At 38.2% G+C, this 23597-nt stretch overlaps 1 protein-coding gene and 2 non-coding genes across 3 annotated transcripts; all 3 read left to right on the plus strand.

The window, feature by feature from the left end:
- The first annotated feature begins 528 nt into the window (after positions 1-528).
- Positions 529-600, plus strand: trnam-cau (transfer RNA methionine (anticodon CAU)). Its single transcript has one exon. It is a non-coding gene; the product is annotated as a tRNA-Met (tRNA).
- Positions 601-958: 358 nt separating this feature from the next.
- trnam-cau (transfer RNA methionine (anticodon CAU)) lies at positions 959-1030 on the plus strand. The gene has a single exon. It is a non-coding gene; the product is annotated as a tRNA-Met (tRNA).
- A 1450-nt stretch (positions 1031-2480) lies between these two features.
- Positions 2481-21538, plus strand: LOC107595695 (hamartin-like). The gene is made up of 22 exons (XM_016286187.1): positions 2481-2550; positions 4868-5123; positions 5282-5385; positions 6568-6720; positions 6800-6944; positions 7159-7313; positions 8342-8415; positions 8503-8681; positions 9063-9181; positions 10658-10823; positions 10924-11039; positions 11303-11414; positions 12338-12433; positions 12613-13225; positions 14226-14269; positions 15138-15304; positions 15438-15620; positions 15765-15875; positions 16055-16177; positions 16267-16454; positions 16602-16775; positions 19185-21538. The coding sequence occupies exons 2-22, from the start codon at positions 5015-5017 to the stop codon at positions 19771-19773; spliced, it is 3720 nt and encodes a 1239-aa protein (XP_016141673.1). The 5' UTR covers positions 2481-2550; positions 4868-5014; the 3' UTR covers positions 19774-21538.
- Positions 21539-23597: the final 2059 nt, after the last annotated feature.

The raw sequence follows: 23597 nt of genomic DNA on the forward strand, positions 1-23597 counted from the left end.
CAGTTGTGTTTTGGTTGCAGCCTTAGGCGTTTTTATGAGATCTTTGATTATTATAAGCACAACTAGGTTAATAACGCACTGTTTGTAAAACTAAGTGCTGGAAGAGTCTTAGGTGTTTATTTATTGAGAGTCTAATCCTGGTGCGTTTTCGCTCCATTCAACATTGTTCATTTGAAGATTACCGGAGGTCCGTTTTTATTGCCTTGTGCGCGAAATATGGAATCGATGAATGTATTTACGCCCCCGTGTGGATTGGTGGTGAATTGCGTCGCATCTTTGGGTGACTTCAAAATATAATTCCATTTTTTATGTGTTGCAGTCTTTCTTTTCTTTGACTAGCTTTCCTTCATCTTTTATTAAAGTATATTACTTTTGCTGAAAGCCCTAACTTGCATAAAGTAAATAAATTATGTTCGCTATTTTGACAGGCTGGTTCGCTGAAATCCGCAAGTTCTATGATAAAAAGGGCTGTGCATCAGGTTTTGACTGTCGTAAAAAAAATTCAGTATTTTAACGTGTTTGTCAGTGAGCAGAGTGGCGCAGCGGAAGCGTGCTGGGCCCATAACCCAGAGGTCGATGGATCGAAACCATCCTCTGCTAGATACACTTTTCTGTCGTAATAAGGATGGAATGATTTATTGCGACAGCTTGTAATCTCAAATCTAATATAGTTTACGCAACCAGTTTATTATAGGCCTACTTAACTAAAACTAAAACCACAATAAAATTCGTTTCTTGAAATGAAATAAATATAAAAGAACTAAAGAAATAAAAGAACTGATTTTATTTCAGTTAGTTGGCAATGAAACATCCAATTTACATTTAGTTGAATAAAAATTAATAAAACTAGATAGACGTTCAACAAAAATAAAAACGAATGAACAGTAAGGGCTGTGCATCAGGTTTTGACTGTCGTAAAAAATTTAAATTACTCAGTATTTTAATGTGTTTGTCAGAGAGCAGAGTGGCGCAGCGGAAGCGTGCTGGGCCCATAACCCAGAGGTCGATGGATCGAAACCATCCTCTGCTAGATACACTTTTCTGTCGTAATAAGGATGGAATGATTTATTACGACAGCTTGTAATCTCAAATCTAATATAGTTTACGCAACCGGTTTATTATAGGCCTACTTAACTAAAACTAAAACCACAATAAAATTCGTTTCTTGAAATGAAATAAATATAAAAGAACTAAAGAAATAAAAGAACTGATTTTATTTCAGTTAGTTGGCAATGAAACATCCAATTTACATTTAGTTGAATAAAAATTAATAAAACTAGATAGACGTTCAACAAAAATAAAAACGAATGAACATAGCCTACCACAACATTACTAAAACTAAAATTAATTAATTAAGAATGAACTAAAATGTAACGTAAAAATAATTAGCAATACAAAATATTGAAAAAAGCCTAAAATAGCATCTCAATAGTACTAACATAATACTGTACACAACTGCAGGAATGACATGAAAGAAGACTAAACAGTAAGTTGCATGTAGTCAGAACAGAGTTAAAACACCCATTCTTGGATTCACAAGATATTTATCAATTTGGTCAGTCAGATATGAACAAAAAGGCATGCAAAACACCAATGTGAGTGTTGCAAACACTTAAGGATTAAGGCGTTGTGCTCATGTTTTTGTATATTGAGTATTTTGAGGCAAGAATTCGCTGATGTAAATACATAGAAGTCTATGACCATGATGAACCACCAGAGGGACATCATTCTCCACTAAAAAACAGTCTTCTCCAGGACATTTAAACCATTGCATGCATGCTTTTATTATAGGAAAATGATTTTTCACTTCATATATTCATGCAGAGATCAGAACAAAATTAAACATTACTGAAAGATGAGATATGTGATCATGAGTGTAATGTTAGGAGATAATGGATAAGGCTGTGAATGAATTACCACAGTTTTCTTCTATTTGAAAATGTGTGATCTCACCCTCATGTGATTACATGATGACATACATGATGACACAATTGTAATTTTAGGTAACGGTTTTTTCAGATTTCATTATTTATTTACTTATTTATTTAGTACTTTTTAAAGTAAATAAATCGTTTATTAGCCTATATTTGGATTTTAATCTTAATATATTCTTATATATGATTTATTTATTTATGTATGTATGTATGTTTGGGGGGGGAAATACTTTTTAAATATAAATAGTTTATTAGCGTCTATTGCTGGTCAGATTCAGCGTCTGCGCTCACCACCTGAGTCACGCGAAAACCGCATTACAGAGCGCTGCATCCCTCCACCCTTCAGAAAAACAACTCGGGGCCTAACTGCAGGATTCTCTCAAACTTTCATACACGAGTCTTACTCCCGTCACAATTCACTGTATTTATAAAGTATGACTGTTGCTCATTTCTGACCACATTCTCGCCATATGTCCATGTTCTGCGTCCAGATACAGGCGTGTTTTGAGTGCTCGGGGATTATTTCTTCTGCACAGTTGCGGATGGTGACTGCGCAGGGAGGGGTTGTGAGGTGTTCAAGATGGCGGCGCCCTGTGGAGTGCAGTTGCTCTAACAGGTAAACAGGTTTATTAAACGATGTTTTTTGTGGTGATATTTTTACATCATACGCAGTGACAGTCGGAATGTTAGATTTGCTCGCTCCTCAGTATTTTACGTGCATTATGGAGTCTCTCAGGCGTTATTTCTGATTTGTCGATTATAAGGCTCTCTTGCCTGGGACTGTCAGTGTCAGTGAAATAACAGTCCTCAATGATTGTTACAATTTCGAATTGAATCTCAACAAATCTCCGCGTGCATATGCACGAGTTTAAGAGGAAAGTTGAAATGCACGGGGGAATGTTTCATTTTGTTGGCGCATTTATTTTGGAGACAGTCCCGCAGATTCTGGCCATTGTTCTCTCGCGTTGTTTACGCCAGTGGTCATTTCAACACAGAACTGCTGTCAGTTAATGCAGCCGAAACCACAACGTCTATCTGCACATGTGTGCTCTGTTATTTTGCAGCATGCAGAGGCTAAAATACAGACATATGTTGTGGGATTTGCTGGCTTTTGCACGCGCTTGCGCGTTTTTAAACAGAAATCCTTTTGCAGGCAAATCATGCAATGCAGTCTCAAACATTACCTTCTTTTATTTTGTGATCATTGCATATCGGCATTTTTGCACTATGAGTCTTATGTCTTGCTGTTTAAGAACTTACAGTTACTGTATATTTTTTATATAGTAACTATATATATATTTTAAATAATATTCTTTCATTTTTTTTAAACGTGCACATTTGTCTCCCTCTGTATGGATGTGTAAGTGACACAAAATGAAAGATTTTGAGACCCAAAACTCAGTTAAGCTTCGAAAAGCAAGAGGAAGACGTGACAACTTATACACAACCTCTTTAAGGAGTTTATGTGGTCCTGAACATGGCATATAAAGCTTCTTTGTGCTGTTAACTGCCCTGTTTTCTAGTTGGCAGGCACAGCCACAGTTCGTGTTGAGGTCGTCCAGAACTTCATCTTGTTAGTGTTTTTTCCCTCTGAATGTGATGCATGCTCTTTGTTTGTGGGCTACAATCATGAAGATAATCAATGAACTTCTTTGTATCTACTGTGCCGAGTGATTTCCATTGAGTGGTCGGTTTGCCATCACCCTTCCCTAGATGGTTCTCATCTTGCACAAAGTTATGCTTTGAGCAGTGCTTTGTGTTTCATAACAGCTGTTTGTTTGGTTGAGAGCTGGAATGGTCTCCAGCAAGGAGACGGTGTCCTTTTAGCATTTGTTCATGTTGCATGTCTGACTGTCAGCTTGAGGTGTTGGTGACTCGCGTTACTGTCAAGATCAAGCTGGTTAGGATGTAGGTTTAGACCCAAATCTGAGGAAGTTATTGCTGTGAGGATGTGGCAGACCTTTCAGCGTCAAATACAAAGAAGTATATCTATTATTACATGGGGAAGACAACATCCTGATAGTCTGCCTTTAAACATTGGGACTAGTGTGAGAGTCTTTTGTGTCGATGTTGATGGAACTGTTACTAGCTGATACTGATTTGCATTTTTACGGTATTTTGCATGGCATTTGTAATGGGACTTAAGATCTCTTTTTTCAAATAAATGCTCTTCTTTTGAGCAATAAAAGAATCCTAAAAACAAATGTATCAGTTTTGCACAAAAATATAAAGCATCAGCAGCTGTTTTCAAAATTGCACCAAATCAGCCTATTAGAATGATTTCTGAAAGATCATGTGACAGGTGAGATGAGGACTGGAGTAATGATGCTGAAAATTCAGCTTTGCTGTCACAGGAAAAAAAAAATCACATTTAAAATTGAATTGAAATATAAAACATTAAAACAGTATAAAAGTTACCATTTTAGCCTTTAAAATGCTACTTCACTCCATTCGTAGTAAAAAATTCACTGCTTAACTTTAAAAAAATTGTGTTGTGTGTGTGTGCTTAACATGTTACACTGCTCTTGTGTTGTGTAGTATATTCTTGTATGTGTCACATTTCTCTGGTCTCCTTATGAATTTTCGTTGACTATAGCTATGCATTGACCTAATGTTGTCAGGCTGGTGTGACAACTGCTGACTTTTGTCGTGTCTGTGCAAGATCAGTTCGCAACATGTGAATCTTGTATGCTTCAGAATCTGTTGGGTTTGTTGTTTACTTGCCTGAAACAGCCAACCCACATTACCACAGCTGATGTTTATAATAGTTCATCATAATTCTGTGGAAATGTTCCTGCATATCTTGCAGTGTTTTACTCACTCTCGATTGGGAAGTTTACTTAAAGGCAGAAACTGCAAGATGTTCTCATGAATATTTAATCGAGACAGGTGTTTCTAGGCAAGTGATGTAAGTCCTCAAACATGTCTTGCAGTGGTGCCTGGAGACTGTATTGACGGGCGGCCCAGGGACCCCTCCAGGCTGGACAGGACACGGGACGCCTTGAGAGTGACATCTAAGAGTCCTTCCCCTCTCCCTAGACTGTTTCAGAGACACCCGCCTCCGAACCCTCCATACCACCATGTCCAGGGAACAGCTCAACATGGGGGACCTGCTTCCTCTGCTGGAGACCTCTGACCTCCGCCAGCTGGATGAGATCAAGGGCCTTATCAATGAACACCTCAACACAGGTACAGACTAAAACTGTCAGCAGAGGCAGCCTCGGGAGCTTTTACCTAGATTTTGTCGAATTTTTAAGCTTCTCGATGTTTGCTACAGGATCCATATTATAATTCCCTGCAGTGTTTTATTGCATGACTGACAGTCCAAATCGATTCATGTTTTGCAGATCGAGGGTCCGTGCTGCTGAACGGCTTGGTGGACTATTTCCTGGAGACCAACTCCACCCAGGCAGTGCACATCCTGTCCTCAGTGAGGGAGCCACACGATAAGGTGACTGACGGCCCACTGATTTTTCTGTTTGGTTTCTAACACAGTCTAAACTTATACACAGAAGAGAATGTTTGCAATCTTTTCTGGATCTTTTCTGTTTCTCACTCAATCTGTTTTCACTGAGGTTTTCTGCCAAATTAAAATCGTGAAAGTATAACCTTTGAAAATAAATATTAGTAATGTAATTTACGGTTGTACAATAAAGTAAAATATAATTTTTTATTATTAAATACTCCCAATTTTTTATTTTGCAGTATAGTAGTTTTATTACAACATAATTCTTATTTTGTTTAATATTTCACAATAAAAATTATTATCATTGTTATTTTACAGTAATACTGATGGAATGTGGCGTATGATGACTGAAGTGGAGAGATTTCTTTTTTTAACTCCGTTTTAGACTGGTTGTTTGAAACCAAAAACAAGATATAGAATATACATCTGTCTTACTATATATTTTTGACATAAAATCAACTATTTTTGACAAAAATGAAACTAGTTGTATTGTGGGAAAAAAATGTAAATATACAATTTCATGCAAATGAGTATTCAATGACTTTCTTTAAAAATGATAAGTAGTAGCTTGAGTACAGTTAAAAATCTATTATTTTATATCTTTGCTGAAAAGATATAAACCCAAGTGTGAATGTTCACATTGTTTCCCAAATCATTCAGCCCTAAAAGCATGGTTTGCATTAAAAAAAAGTCTTCACAGTAAAAATAAAAAAATTAAAATAAATACATAACAATAGAATAAGTAAATAAACCTTTTTAAATGATATTTTTAAGCAAGTGCATTACCCTACAAAATCAACCCCTATGATTCTAGAATTATTAATGGTTTCCAAATAGAACTGTTCAAATCATCTGGTGAAAATTCCTGTTTTTTTATATCACAGTATATATCTCAATGTCATTTTTTTTCCATTATCTTGCAGTCCAGTTCCCATCAATGTGAATATTACACACTTCACCTTTAAAAAGTGTAACCATTGGAGCTTGTGTGTAATATGCAACCAGCCTACATTCTTAGAGTAAAAAATCTCAATATCAAAATATCTTCAAGGTGTATTTCTCTTTCATTTCATTAATATTTAATAACAACAATAAACGTCTAGGGCAGAGAATACATTATCAACCGTTATGTGTCTTGTCTGCAATATGACTTTGTCTGTTTCTCAGCACCTTTTTGATAAAATGAATGAATGCATGGCTAAAGCCCCCTGTCGCCTGCCCACTCTCACTCTACTGGGGCACGTTGTCCGTAAGCAGCCGTCTTGGATCCACAAGATCACTCGCTATCCGCTGCTGCTATCTCTCCTCAAATGCCTCAAGGTAAGCTGACAATGTGAAAGATCTCTCAGATATGCCCCTTGTAACCTACAGTATACATATAATAATTTGTGTTTTACAGACAGACACAGATGTTGTGGTTCTGATAACTGGAGTCCTGGTGCTCATCACACTATTACCCATGATTCCCCAAGCTGGCAAGCAGCATCTCTATGAATTTTTTGATATCTTTGGCCGTCTGGCTTCTTGGAACCTGAGAAACCTAGGTAAGAGTTACTAAGCATGCAAGTACTGTATGACTCAGTTATGCAATATTTTTATCCCTGAGGCATGTATTGAAAGCCTCCGGATGGTTTTTGTCTCCCACAGTAATCCAAAAATATTATGAGACATCCTATTACAAATGATTTCATTTGTAATAAGATGCCTCATAACAGTTTGGTATGGTTAACTAGCTGTGTGGTCCATCTCTGTTGACAGGACACGTCCCGGAGGTTTATCTCATTCACCTGCATGCAAGCGTCTACTCACTCTTCCACCGGCTGTATGGGATGTATCCCTGCAATTTTGTGTCTTACTTGCGCTCCCATTACAGCATGAAGGAGAACATGGACACTTTTGAGGAGGTGGTCAAGGTGACCTGTCAGTCATACAGTTGCTTGCCCAGGAGGTTTTCCAAATACATGAGATTTAATGAAATTCCATTCAATCCATAATGATTTTCCATAGAATAAAAGTAGAAAATGATCAGTAGTAGGCATACATGAGCAATATATTGATTATCGGCCATAATCATACATACATAAAGCATATTTGAACTCATTTCCTCAATTATTACTTCTCAGTTACCTTTTAAATCATGTAACACTCAATTCATCTTTAAAACACTAAAATGGCACTGTTAAAAATAATATTTAGCAAATCTCAAAATTAATATCTGTTTTTTTTATTTAAAATGATGATGAAAACAATGATTTTTGTTTTTACTGTTTTATTTTTTATTTATATAAGCAAAATAGTATAGAATTTAAAAATTGGCCATTTATCTGTTATTAGCCATAACATGAAAATTATTATCGGTATACAGTACCAATGAAAAAATTTGGGGTGGTAAAATTTTTAATGGCTTTGAAAAAAGTCTCCTATGCTCACCAAAGCTGCATTAATTTGATAAATACAGTATAAACCGTAATATTGTGAAATATTGTTACAATTTCAAATAACTGAAAAATGTAATGTATTTCAATTTGTAATTTATTCCTGTGATGCTAATGCTGAAATTTCTGCAGCCATTACTCCAGTCTTCAGAGTCACATGATCCTTCAGAAATCATTCTAATATGCTGATTTGGTGCTGAAGAAACATTTCTTATTATTAATAATGTTGAAAACAGTCGTGCTGCTTTATGTTAGTGGAAACTGGATTCTTTGATAAATAGAAAGTTTAAAATATACCATTTATTTAAAATAGAAATTATACTGCAAATGTCTTTACTGTAACTTTTGATCAATTATTGCCATTCATTTTTGCCAACCCCAAACTTTTCAATGGTAGTGTATGTCAGAATTTTATTATGGGGGCAGCCATGACTAATGCCTAATTAGTGATGGTGGGATTAACTGTTGGTGTTTATGTTGTATTTATGTCTGTGTATATGTTTCAGCCCATGCTTGAACATGTCAGAATCCATCCCGAATTAGTGACCGGAACCAAGGACCATGAACTAGATCCCAGCCGGTGAGGCAATACTGACTTATGTCACTTATTTAAATACATAAACCACAAGCGTTATAGTCTATCATTTGGTCTCTTTTCTCTCTACAGGTGGAAGAAATTTGAAATCCACGATATCGTTATTGAGTGTGCCAAAGTCTCTCTGGACCCAAAGGAGGCATCCTGTGAAGAGGGCTATGCCAGCATGCCTGAGCATTTCTGTGCTCATCTACAACAACGTCCGGCTGATTGCACTGCCAGCCCTTACGGTGACTTCCACAGTAGCTACGGTAACACTCTCATCCTGTCTGAATGACTTTTTTGACCTCAGCATACAGACAAATAGAACTTTTCAGTGTTTTTTTCTATCCTAGAGATGGTGAAGGGCTATATAAATGGATCTATTATTTAGAAAAACTGTCTTTCTGCTAGCAACTGCAAGGTCATGCATGAGTTTAGTTCCTAGGGAATGTGTGAAGTGCTAAAATGTATACCTTAAATACACAACTGAATAAAAACATCTGCCAAATGCATAAAATGTAATCGGAAATGAAGCTAGGCAAGATAAAAACTAACATGATAATTCAGTCAGTCTATTTTCTGGCAAACTCTGTTTTTATAGCAGTGGCAGGATGTTTTTTTGTGGACATAATTTTTCTGTCCCTTTCCAGGAAGTTCTTCCTCGACTCATTTCTCCACCCCTCGTCAGCCTGTCGTCCCTCCCTTGGCCCTGTCGTCTTTCTCAGGGACTCAGCCCCCCTATCGCAGCCCCACAGGAACACGTTGGCAGGTGAGAGTCCACCAAACTCGGAAATCTACAATCCAGTTTTTAGTTTGCAATTTATAATTTGTTTGCTTTAGCAGCCTAGTTGCAATATTGGAGCTTGTGTTTGAAACTACCTGTTTGAATCCAGTCTGAATGAATCAGTGTTCTGCATATAAGCAGATCCGGGTTGGCGCACTAGTTTGTGCAATAGCACCAGTGCAGGAATCAGCGTCTGCTTCCCTCCTCCCTCTTGTTGTTTGTCAGCTTGTCAGCTGTTGTCCATAAATCACCCATCCCTGAACCCCTCCCTTCCCACTGCACACCAGAGCTCCCCCTCCTTCTTCCACCGTGAATCATCTCCTTGTTCTCCAGGCAGGCTGAGGAGCTGAGAGGAAAGGAGGGGAGAGGTGTTGAGTCATTCCGGTGGGTGTGCAGGGCTTTAAAAAGAGAAAAACATGCCATCTCTTAGCTGACGCAGAAACGGTTGTCTTGGCAATGTGAATGACGCCAGAGCGCTTTCTCCTGGCCTGTCACCTCCCACGGTCAGGACCTGTATTCAGCTGAACCCTCTACAGACTGAAAACAAACACCATTGCGTTTGTGTTCTAATGAGCACATTTGGTCCTATGCTAATGTTTTCTCACAATTCAAGATTACGTTCTCACAATTTTGTTGTGAGAACGGAGTGCATTGATTTGGAAATTAGAGGCTGATGCAGACGATGCTTATTTTGAAAGATAGCAATCTGATTGCCAGTTTTTCTCAAGTAGAGCTCAGCACACAACATCTCTCTAAAAGGGAAAGTGCTTTTCAAGATCTAGTGGTCTTACAGAGTTAAACTTGAACTTAGTTCTAGATGATGATCTCAATATTAAAATAAGTATAAACATTCAAAGGGTTAGTTCACCCATTAAAAGAAAATTCTGTCATTAATTACTCACCCTCATGCCGTTCCAAACCTGTAAGACCTTCGTTCATCTTCGGAACACAAATTAAGATATTTTTGATGAAATCCGAGAGCTTTCTGACCCTCCATAGAGAGCAATGCAACTGAAATGTTCCCAGACCCAGAAACGTAGTAAGGACATCGGTAAAACAGTCCATGTGACATCAGTGGCTCAACCATAATTTTACGAAGCTACGAGAATATATTTTGTGCGCAAAGAAAACAAAAATAATGACTTTATTCAAGTAATTAATGACAGATTTTCATTTGTGGGTGAACTAACCCTTTAAATATTGGTTGATTATAAAGTATGCAATATTGTTCCATATCCAGTATGGTGCAAATATAATGTGCTTTATTACACTTTTCACTATGCCACATGCTGCCGCCAAATGTACTACACTTTGAAATTGCTGGTAAAAGTTTACATTTTGTGAACTGGTTGTTTTTTTTTATGGATAAAGCATAAATCTATTAGATGCCATCTGATAATCACTGGAGTCTGCATGAGCAGTCATGGGACTGATGTTGTGTGTGCTTGTGTTTATTTATAGAACTCCAGCTGTGAATTTAATGCCACATATGGCTTTAAGGATTCCCTCTGGAGCCCCTCCTCCCAGTGTGGCATGGCCACGCCCCCTTCCTCCTGTGGGATGTCACCGAACCCGGAACTGTCCCAGAGTGCCTCTCACCTACCAACCCGCCTCTACAGCACACCTGGTGACTATACCGTCTATGCTTGTTCACAGGTAGGCAAATCTGGGTCTCCGTTTCCTCAGGCACTAGTATGAATTTGGTTTTGCCATCTTCCCTGTGGCAGGTGGTAAAGGCATCCCGTCCTCTAGCACCCCTGCGGCCGCCTCACCTCCTCCTAGCCTCTCCGATGAGTTTCCCCCTATGTCTCTGCCTCCCAGTACGGCCAGTCCGCCGTGCAAGGTACTTCTGGGGAGTATGACCTTTTGTGTGGATCAGTAGTATTCACTTAACGGGGTAGTTCACCCATAAATGAAAATTGTCATAATTTACTTGTCAAAAACCTCTATTTTTCTTCAAAAATAGTTAAAACATTCTTTAATTTAAAACGTTTTTGAGTGAAATATCCCTTTAAGCCTTCCTTAACCTTTCTTTGTCAAAACAACTTAAAAGTTTGAGACCATTTTTCTTGTGTATAGATTCACTACAAGTTATTTTAACTTTAGGATGGTAGACCTTTAGACCACACCAAACCCGTCTTGGTCAGACAGGAGCCGGTCAGACAGGAGCCAGACAGAGAGCTCGAGAAAACTGGATCTGAAACCATCAATCACAGAGGTATGTTACATGTAAGAATCACTCAAAACACAAGAACAGTGTTTTGACATAACTAATACAACAGCCTGACATTAAAGTAAAGGTTTAATTATCTTTAAAATAATTATTATAAATATAAATTATTATAAATAATTGTAGAATCTTTGGTCAACATTTTAAAGTGCCAAGCAGAAAAGGCAATAGGGAAGTCAACACCACAACTATAACCGTAACTACACAGAGGAAAAACACTGATGAATGATACAAACATTGACAGCCAAACAGAATCCACCTGACTTTAAAAAGTTTGAGCATTTAAAGTAGCAGACAACATAACTGCAGGGCACGCTTATAATAAACACAGTTATTATAAGTGTGGTATTGTTGTAAGTTATTGTCCATTGGTATGGACACTATGTAGTATGGGAGCTCATTTCTACCACAGAATAAAAAAAATAAAAAAGGTAATTGCAGCTTTTTTTTATCTCACAATCAGAAATGTGAGATTAACAATTGTGAGATAGAAATTTGAGTTAAATTGAGTTGAACAATTCTGAGGTTACATCTTGCAAGTCTGTTTTTGTAATTGTGACTTTTCTCACATATTTTTTTGCGCAATTGCGCGTTTGTCGCACAATTCTGACTTCTCTTATAAGAATTGCGAGTGTACATCTTGCAATTCTGAGTTTACATCTCACAGTTCTGACTTGTTTTCACAATACTGCATTTATATCTCGCGATTCTGAAACAATTTTCTCAGAATTGGAAGAAAAAAGTCCAAATTGTGTGATGAAAAGTTAAAGAATATTATTGTAAAGAATTATCTTTTTTGTTTTTTATTCTGTGGTGGAAACAAGCTTCCATAATATAGTTATAATTTTTTGTGTGAACGGGCTTTTAGATGTGTGATTAAAAATTATTAAGAAGTCTTTTATCTGACCCAGATGGGAGAGGTGAGAACATGCCCATGACCCTGACCGAGCTCTCTGTGTACATGAAGGAGCAAGAACAACTGAGGATCGAGAAAGAGCGGGAGGACGGTATGAACTAGCACTCAGTGGTTGTGTGTGGCCTGTGCTGTATTTTAAGTCACTTCACACCAGTTGTGTCTTTTTTTCTGACAGACTAACTAAACCGTTTTATTATTATAAAATATTATTTATTTTCATATTACCTTTGGAAATATCCTTATATAATTTTCCATCTTCCATCCTTTCAGCTGCCATCACAGAGGAGCTTCTGAAGTTAACAGAGGAAAAGCGGGATTTAGCTGGCCTTCGTGGCTTTGACTCTCCATTCTTCAGCACCACAGAGACCCTGACCGGAGCGCAAGAGAAACCCCTGCCCTCTTCTATCCTGGGCAGCTCGATTAGAGACCCTCACAACACGATCTCCACACCCGACAAGATCGAGATCACGCCCGGGGACAGAGGCAGAGTCAGCAGAGGCCCATCCCAGGAGCATCCCTGGTCCTTCCAGCCAGTGTTCATGCCCATCGAGCACCCAACACACAGCCACCTCCATCGGAGCCCCTCCGCACCAGAGGACGAGGCCCTTAAATACAGCTTTTGCTCCCCGAGCCCAAGCAAACCGCCACCCCTGCCGTACGAGGCTCTGTTTGACCTTGCCCTGCCTCGGGCGGCCTCTCTCTTCGTGGGGAGGAAGACCTCAGAGATTGTGCAGCGAGTAGCCTTGGAAAGGATTCAGAGAGGTGACGTGGGCAAGCAAGGGGAGGAGGGGGGTATTGAGGGGGCTGTGTCTGCCTCCCCCTTGGAGGTGCTGGATCGCCTCGTGCAGCAGGGCGGTGACGCCCATGACAAAGTGTTAAAGAGGTAAGCCTTTTGCTTTCACTGTTAACTCTTGTTATTGCTTGTGGTCATGTGGCTTGGTGGTTAAAGGTCTGAGCTTATAATCAAAAGGTTGTTGGTTCGAACCCAGCAAGGCATTAAAATTAGTTGTTTCTGTTGTGTCCTTGAGTAAGCCACTTAAAGGGATAGTTCACCCAAAAATAAACATTCTGTCACTCTTGGCTAGATGTAAATAAAAGCCTAAATTTAATCTGTTCACATAAAGCAATTGTATCTCTTCACAAGACTTGGATTAAACTGCTTGGATTTATGTGGTTTCATTTTACAACGCCTTCATAACCCTTTTGAATCTTCAAAGTTTTGTTTACTTGGCCTTTCAATGGAGGTACAGAAACATCTTAAGTTTCATTAAATAAAAATATCTTAATTTGAGTTACCAAAGCCTTATGGGTTTGGAATGACATGAAGAAGTGTAAAGTGTAAAAAAAATTAACCATGGTTTTATTGTAGTAAACGTGTAGTAACCATTTGTTTTAACCACAGTTTTACTACAAATACCATGGTTAATTTATGGTTATGAAGGTTTAAATATAGTTTTTTTGTTTGTTTTATTTGTAGTAAAACCATGGTTAATGTGTTGCTCTGAGGCTCTTTTAGGAAGAACTGGGTCAGACTAGTTCCAGATTTGCCCACTAACTCGCTATCACACTGAAACAACTGTCTGCATTGTCCTGTGTCACGCAAATCAGTCCACAGCGCAACAGCAGAGCCTGTGTTAACAGAACACAATCAGAGCTCTTTCTCTCTCCTCCTGCCCTGCACAGGTCTTACTAGAAGACATGTAATTGAGTTGGGTTACTGGGCTCACACAAATTGAGGCGTTTTGGCTCTGGTCAGAGAGGGTTCTGTGTGGAAAGGCTTCTTCTGCCAGAAAAGCTGTGTGTCCGAAATTATTGCCACTGACCTTGTTGATCCTGTGTTTTCTCCCTTCCTTTTCTTCCAACATTTCCGCAATCGCTCTCAGATTGCCCCTGCCAAGTAAGTCAGCTGACTGGACACACTTTGGAGGTAAACAACATTACATGAGCACACGTTCGCTACTTGTGGAAAAGTAGTTCTTTCAGAGTACAGAGAAACAATGCTGTGTTTTCAGCAAGGGGATAAACATTTAAAGGATTATTAAAAGGATAGGGTGCCCATCCACATGACTTTCTTACTTCTGCAAAGTATGAAAAGATATTTTAAAGAATGTTGGTAATCCAGCAGTTTTGCACCCCACTCAATTACACTGACACATTTCTCAAAATACATTCTTTTATGTTCCACAGAAGAAAGAAATACATGAGGTTGATAAAATGATGATGACCGAATATTCCTTTTTGTGTGAACTTTAAGTAATTGTTTCCATTTAAAATCTCCTCTTATGTTGGTGGTCATGATGTGACAAGTTGATTAGTACACACCTTAGTAACACCCCTATTATCTGACACTTTCGGTTGTGCAATAAATTAATCATAGATGACAAATATACGTATGAATAGATTTTTTCGATTGTATAGTGCTTTACGCAATACAGATTGTTTCAAAGCAGCTTCACATGAATAAAGGGAAAAATTACAGAATCTATTGTCTAAACTCTTTCAAATATGAAAAATTCTAATTGTGCTATAAAGGAGCTCTAAGAAAGACAGTAGTGTCATTATTCAGCTCAGGTTGATTGTAAAACATGGTAAAACATCTCCTTTTTCCTATTTTGCTTAAAAACAGCTACTTTTAAATGGCCGTCAATGAAGAAAGATGTACTTTGCTGGCAGATTGATAAAAAATGGAAAGAAAAAAAAAACTTAATTGCTTTAATGCCTAAGACTGACAAAGATCTTACTGTTTGTATAATGTATGTAGAATTATGTAGAAATCTTTAATTTCTCATGCACAGGTTCTGTTCCTCTGGACGAGCTTCATACACTGCGCAGTCAGCTACTTCTGTTACACAACCAGCTCCTGTATGAGCGCTACAAGCGAGAGCAGCACGCCGTGCGCAACAGACGTCTGCTTCGCCGTATCATCAATGCCACTGCGCTGGAGGAGCAGAATAACGCCATGGTAACCTCAGCTCAGAGTCATGATCTGTGGGACAGCATTCAGTTTGAGTCAAGGCTACCTGATATTCACCTTGACCACTAGAGGGCGGTAGAAACCAATACAGTTGATTGTATGGATGTGTTTGTTTCTGTAGAAGGACCAGCTGAACCTGCAGAGTGTGGATATCATGTCTTTGAGAGAGAGCCTGCAGGTAGAGCAGCAGAGATACCGGCAGCTCTGGGACGACCGAGAGACTGTAGTTACACGCCTGCACAGCCAGATACGCCAACTACAACAGGCCAGAGATGACTACTACACCAAAAACCAGGAGTTACAGGTGCTAATCAATTTATTATTTTTTCTAAGCTCAAACCCTAAAGCTGTAGAGTATATAACTTAATAATAGTAAATAAGATGGCCACAGCATTGTAGTTTAGAATCAGTTTGATAATTTATTATGCACCTGTGATCCTCCAATCAGAGTAAACTACAGGAATGCCAGAAGCGTATAGGTGAGATGGAGGCGGAGCTTCAGAAGGCAAACAACAAGGTGTGCCACACGGGACACCTGCTGAACCAGCTCACTGCCAAGGTAAAAACAATCACCCTCTGTCTCTTGAGCTCTAAAAAGAGTGGGTCTCGTATCTTTTAGTCCATTTGAGTCTATTTTCTGAAGTAAATGATCATTTGTAATTTTGGAGTGAATGGTCCCGTTAAAGATTTTGTGCCTATATATCATCATTATCTTCCCCTAATTTGTCCTTTCTTCAGTTGTCATCGAGTGAAAGTATACAGCAGCAGTTGAGTTTTCTAAATAAGCAGCTGCTGCTGCTAGGAGAAGCCCATAAACTGTGTGTTCAGGAGCTGCATCAGGCCGGACCAGATACTAGCAAGGTACAAGAAACTCAGTGTCTCTTTCGTTTTTGCCATAAATACAATTTATGTCATATTCCTCTCTGTCATTGTCCACTTCTCTCGTATAGGAGGTGCAGATGCTGCAGACATCCTGGGGGAAGGAGACGGAGCATCTAAAGCAGAATCTGTTACTTCAGAGCCAAAAGCTGGATGCTGCTCAGCAGCGAGTGGCAGAGCTGGAGACTCAACTTGCTAAAAAAGAGCACCTAATTGCAGAACAAAAGAAGTTTCTAGAAGACGTCAAGGCTCAGGCTAAGTATGACCTGTTTTGGTAACTTGTATTTGCATTTATTGACACTTTGAAGGACAAAGCTTCCCCTCAGTTTTCTGTATAATATACTTTCTTGCGTAATTCCATCATTTCACAATGTCTCACAATCTTTCTTATTTGCCTTCTACTCAGAGGGGAACTGCAGGCCTCTGAGAGCAGATATCAGGCACAGAGGCGGGTAACCCTGGCTCTGCAGACTGAGCTTCTGCAGCTCTACAGCAGGCTGGAAACTGAAGACTCCTCTGCCACTGCTTCAGCCTTACCGGCAGAGGGCACCACTGAACCCCGCGGTTCCACCGATCCCAGGTAGGACTGATAACCATAGTTTCATTCAAATATAAAGACATTTGAAACAAAGATACCGTTATCCAGTTCAGCATGCTACTACTTCTGTGTTTGTATGATTTTATGATATGCAGTTTGTGCTGTTGGCACTTTCCATGAATAGGGTACCATGTTAGACTTTTACATTTTAAATTCGCATTCTTTTTTTTCTTTTGGTTTCATTTTCATATATATATTTTTTTTTTCATAAATTATTTTTATGAGGTTCACCATTTGTGTGTTTATATATAAACATGTGTGTGTGTGTATGCATGTATATATGCATATGTGTATATATATATATAAGGGATGGGAAGATTCCCCGATTCGCTTGGTGCATCGGCATTAAAAGTTAACGATGTGATGCATCGGTTTAAAAAGTGTGCATCGGCTAAGTTGTCATTTATATCGCGATGCATCGTTTCTAACATATTGCATCGGTAAAAAATGATTTATTTATATATAATTACTAGTGGATGTGCTATACTTTTATTATTTAGAAAGTGACCAATAATCTGCAACCAATATTTTATATCTCCTCTCTAAACTGTTTCCCAAGTGCGCTCTCTCATCACCGCTGCTGCTGCGTGAATATGACGAATCACAACACCACGGAGACCGAGGAAAAAAACTGGGATTAAAGTCCAAAACCTGATTTGAAATAACCTAACAAATCAATTGTGGCTAAAGCGGTTCCATTAACGACAAATTAAATTCACACAATCTCACTAATTTGTGCACGCTTATTCGTAAGCAGCTCTTAATGTCGATCATGGATCAAATCGATCCACAATGACAAACAGCGAATATATCTGTGCTGGTTAATGCATTTGAGACGTTGTGTTTTCCTCAATGCATAACTGACATGTCACAGGTATATTTTTCATCTGTAAATGTTAGAAAGTCATGCAAACATATCCATTTTGCTGTCAGGAGTGGGCGAGGCACGCGAGAGCAATGAGTGCATCTGCGCGCATGCACGCTAAACAGACAGCGCAATCGAATAGGAGGGCAATAATTCTGAGTAAAATATACATTTTGCTAAAACATTTGTTTTTGGACATTAAATGTGTCTTTTGTAGAATTTTAAACCTACATATAAAGTGTATTTTTATGATAGCAGTAACTGTAAGTGGACTATTGTAATAGGTCAATCAAATGTAAGCTAGTAGGCTACAGTACTAATTACTTACTAAGCTCAAATTAGTTAATGTATGTTTCTTATAGCAGTTAAAATTTAGTCATTTTCTTTATTTATTTTAATTTTCAATTCAGTGATTTTAACTTTTAATTTAGTTATTTTAATGCATTAAAGAGCAATTTTAGATTGTAATGTTCTAATGTTCTGCTATTTGTTCTGCAAACTATAAAAGGTACAGCTGTAATACAACCAGAGAGAAAGGCTGCATGGCTAGAAACTGTAAAAAAAAAAAAGTCAAATAATAGTATGTGAGACAGTGGTAATATTATGTGCCTATTGGTCAGTAGAGGAGCTTAACTTAGCCTGACAGTTAGCCTGCTTTAGACAAGGTTAGTTTTCCAGCATAAGTTGCCACAGTGACTAAGCTTGATCTAGGCCTATGTTAAATTTGCTTTATGGAACCAAATCATTTGACAATGAGTCAGACTAACTGAAATAAGCCTGGCTTATTTGGTTAACTTGTTTTATGAAACAGGCCTCGAGGCATTAAAAGTGATCATATTTTCTCCATTGCATATTGCATCGAATTGCATTGTGTTGAATCAAATCGAAATCGGATCGCACTGCATCGTAATAGAGGTGAATCATATTGCATCGCATTGGTAGCTGCTTCATATGTATCTTTAATGTATCGTATCGTTGGCTACGCATCGAGATGCGTATCGTATAGTCATGAGATGCACATCCCTTATATATAAATATATATATATACATATATTCACATATACATATTTATATTTATATATATGTATGTATGTGTGTGTATATATATATGAAAAGTTTGGAAACACTATGATTTTAACGAATTTAAATTTTAAATATTTTAACTGGTGCTGTATATGTGTACGATTTAGCTTAAATGATGCTGTCATTCAAATATTGCATGCTATTGCTATAGCTGTTTTTCATGTTATGTTAATTTTATGTTATAGCTATATGACTAACATCTAATAATTCTCTCTCCAAATAACTTTTAATTTTTGCCTTAATTACTTAAAAAAACTAAAAATAATAGGGCACTAATTTGTTTCCTGTTTCTGTGGCCTGTTATAAATGGGTCTGTTTGTGGATTACATAATTATCATGCATTCTGTTGCATTCTTCTCTCTCTCTCTCTTTTTTTATTATTTTTTTTTTACATAAAGTTCTTACGATTGTGACTTTTTTTCTGGTTGTTTCTGGTGTTACAGTGTCATAGTGGTGGATGGTGCAGTAAAAACAGCCACCAAAGAAGACCGCAAGTCACCTCAGTCTCCACGTGGCAATGGCAGCACTTTATTGCCAGCGCAGCCCATGGCCAGCTCTTCCCCGGCCAACTCCGTAAACGGCAATCGAGACACTCCCCCACCTTTTCTAGTGGAACCGCCCCCTCACCGTCCTCATTCCCCGCTGGGACCCCCAGGACCTTTGGTCCCTTCTGACACCCCACTCACTGTAGGCTCCTACCCCAGCACCAAGAGCTTTCTGGGTATGCGTGCAAGAGAGCTATTCCGCAACAAAAGCGAGAGCCAGTGCGATGAGGATGAAGCCCCGCCTCCGCGTCTCACTGGCCTATCACAGGGCCTGAAAACTGAGCTCTGCGTGGAGCCGACAGCAAAGAGTACATCCAGCTCCACTGCTGCGCAGAGCTTCACACTCAACACATCTGCTAAAGAAACCCAACCTGATGCTCAGAGAGCCAAAAACCGAGACACGTTCGGCTCAAGATGCCCAGAGAGGCCCAGGCAGCAACCGTTAAGGATCATGGACTATAACGAAAGTCATCAGGAGCACAGTTAAAGTTATGGAAAAATGGTGAAAGAGAGAGAGAGGATGGAGAGATGTGCGAATTTAGATTACTAGAGCGTAAGGCCAGACTCTTTCAATTTTCAGTGTTATTTGTCCCATTTCCACAAGCCGACAACAGGATTTGGAGCTAATAAATTGGTAAAACCCTCACTAAGATGGGACAAGTGGAAAGAATAGACTAAACCGACATATATAGAAGTGGTCACAAAATGTTTTTTAGTAATCCCACTGCGTTGTTCGCCAGAAATGTCCCCGCTGCATCTTTTATTTGTTGTTTTTTGCTAATTTATCTGCTCCCTTTAACCAAGTAACTGTTGCAGCACGTGGAAACTTTGCATTTAGGCTGTTAGAAGCAATATAAGTTGATTAATTTGTAGTAATGGCACAGTGCTTACACCCTCACAGCTCACCCGCACAGGGCTGAAGTGTGTGCTTGGATGCCAGGAGGTGGATGGTCAGTTGGATGGTTGTCTTGTGCCAAGCAGGAGTCAGTGTTTCTTTTAAAACCATCAGGTTTAACCTTTCAGACATGTCAGGTGCATTTTCATGTGCTCAAATCATGTTTATCTTTACTATGTTTCTGTGTCTGTTTGTGTGTGTGTGTATGTTGAAAGTGATGGCCTGTATCCCAGACTTGATTCTGGGTTAAATTGCACTGTAAGTTGTTACTGATTACGGAAAAAATCCGTTACAGTCTTGGACTAGACTAAATCTGGATCCGAGAAATGATACAGCCACAACGAGAGGAAGGTTCGACATGTTTTTTATATTTTTTTAATTATTTATTTTTTTGTCCTCTTCTCTTTAGCTTTTCAAGTATTACCAGTGCTTTTAAAAGTTATAAAGCAACGTAAACGAACAGCAGCCATAGATTCCTGATCATTACCCACGACTAGTCAAACCTATGAATCCTATCCTTCAGTAATCTCTATAAAACATCGTAAGTAAAATCTAGATGATCTAGTGGCCATTTTGAAGCCTTATCCTAATAATAAATAAGTCAAATAAAGAAGTCAGACATAAGTAAAGTAATTCGCTTTGACGATGCTAACCATCAGTCTCAAGCTCAGTCATCATATTTGCTCAAAACTCAGTAGGTAACTGATAATGGTATGGATGATCTGTCTTTTACCCTCTCACTTTTACGCACTTCAATGGATATTATTACTAAGTTTGCTTTTTTCGGTGCCAAATACTCAATAAGACTGTGACAGTATTCTGTAGAGCTTAAATGTACTGGTTTTTGTTCTATTATTCAAGCACATATACTTAGACTACCACATATCAGTTTGAGGGGGTAAATATAAGACTTGATTTTGTCGAGCTGAGAGTATGTGGACTGTAGCAATGAGAGCTGTACAATGCCAAGTAGACGGTGTAAAATATCTCAATTTCTACAAAATGGCCATGTTGATAGTCAGACATCATTTAGGAATTGCGGATGGGGTGGTCATACTCAAATTGTTCCCAAATCCTGTTGTCCCCTTGAAGTCTCTGCTGTTCCTTCTGCCTTGCTATCTAGAGCATGTACAACAATTCTTTTTTTAATGCCAACAACAGGAACTATGACTTAACAAGATACAAGGTACAATCAGCGTGGAATGAAAGGAACGTATGAATTCGAGCTCCTTTGCTGGAGATGAAAGCTCTTGGGTTTGTTGGGGGAGGAAAGGCAGGGTCGGTTGGAAAAGGTTCTTAAAGCAGTTGCTTGTGTTAACTGTGAATGACAAAAATAAAATCGTCTTCAATGTTTTGCACTACAGATTTGGGGTTGTCTTGGTTATTTTCCTCCTTGATTAATTTCGCTTTGATGTCTGGAATGGAAATGAAACACAATTTGAGCCCTGTAATCTACGCTGGCAAGAAAACATCACTTCCTTGGCTGCCAGCTGTAATTATTTGAAGCTGATTTAAATGGGTAATACTTGTTGACAAACAATAACCATGAGTTTTTTAGGTATATGATCATTATTTCTGCACACTTAAGCCACTTAATATGTATGAATTTCATTCCATTTCAGTTTCAAGCTTTCTATTTTATTTTTTATTTTTCATTAGAGTTCAATGCAGCATATTAAAATAACATACAGGTGCATCTCAATAAATTAGAATGTCGTGGAAAAGTTAATTTATTTCAGTAATTCAACTCAAATTGTGAAACTCATGTATTAAATAAATTCAATGCACACAGACTGAAGTAGTTTAAGTCTGGTTCTTTTAATTGTGATGATTTTGGCTCACGTTTAACAAAAACCCACCAATTCACTATCTCAACAAATTAGAATATGGTGACATGCTAATCAACTCAAAACACCTGCAAATGTTTCCTGAGCCTTCAAAATGGTCTCTCAGTTTGGTTCACTAGGCTACACAATCATGGGGAAGACTGCTGATCTGACAATTGTCCAGAAGACAATCATTGACACCCTTCACAAGGAGGGTAAGCCATAAACATTATTCTAATTTGTTGAGATAGTGAATTGGTGGGGTTTTGTTAAATGTGAGCCAAAATCAAAAGAACCAAAGACTTAAACTACTTCAGTCTGTGTGCATTGAATTGATTTAATACACAAGTTTCAAAATTTGAGTTGAATTACTGAAATGAACTTTTCCACGACATTCTAATTTATTGAGATGCACCTGTATTACATATAAAGCCTAACAAGCAAAATTTATTTCTTTTTCTTACAGGATTTAGAAGACTTCATATACGAGTTGAGCAACTATTGTCTGTCTTTAGATTTGACATGTTCAGTCACTTATTTAAGGAATGTGGAATGTTTAAGGAATTTATTGTTTAAAAAAAGGCATGATCGACCACTAGAGAGCACTGTTGCTCTTGATTATCAATCATCAATCAACAGGTGCTGTCGAATCACTATTGACTCTCCTGAACGTTATGGCTCAAAGCATATCAATACAGATTAGCATAGGCGTTCATTTGAGGTCGAACGATACATTGGAATCAAATTTCTGCTCTTCCTTGTGAAAAAACGTACAGTTCTGTAAGATTCAGTCGATGTCCTAATTGAGGGGGGAAAACAGTGTACAGCAGCTTACTGGTTTTAGCTGGTCTGGTGAGTTGGTTGCGGTTTATAAAGAGCTCTTGAGCACATTACAACAGGTCAGCCTGGGAAAACTAGCTGATGACACAACTAATCTATCTTTGCCATTTTAGACCAGCAAATAGGGTTGCCTTTATATATATATATATATATATATATATATATATATATATATATATATATATATCACTAGCTTTTTTATTTTAATTATCTACAAAAAGTAATTTTCATACACATAAGCTCAATGTCAAAATATTATATATTAGTGAAATCTATGAACCGAATGGAGTTCAAACAGCTTATATTTTATGTAGATAGTGAGTGACCTAAACATATGGCACATGTGGTGCAATTATTCCCCCTCTGCGCGTCTTGTTGAAATTCAGTGGCAGAGCGAAACACGACGAGAGCTGCTACAACTGAGAAAGTAAGATTAGTTTATCAAACGTGTGCATATGTAGGACTATTTCATGACTGAGTCAAAAAAAACTTATGTTTAATTTAGCAGTACTCTGAGGGGTCAGGGAGACTGATGCAGAATAATTGGACGCAGAGGGAATCCATACCAATTTGTGATTTCAGAATCTACTTGAGAAATTAGATGTCAGTGCAAATATGAAATTGCTCCTCAATGTTTTCAAAGATTGCATAAAATTTTAAGTATAAATCTTAAGTATTCACAGCAAAGGGGTTTCTCTCTTCTCTCTTTGCCAACTTGAAATGCAACCCAGTGAAATTGTCAGGACACAG

This window comes from Sinocyclocheilus grahami, unplaced genomic scaffold, assembly GCF_001515645.1.
Source record: "Sinocyclocheilus grahami isolate Dianchi unplaced genomic scaffold, SAMN03320097.WGS_v1.1 scaffold207.1, whole genome shotgun sequence".
Lineage (NCBI taxonomy): Eukaryota > Metazoa > Chordata > Actinopteri > Cypriniformes > Cyprinidae > Sinocyclocheilus > Sinocyclocheilus grahami.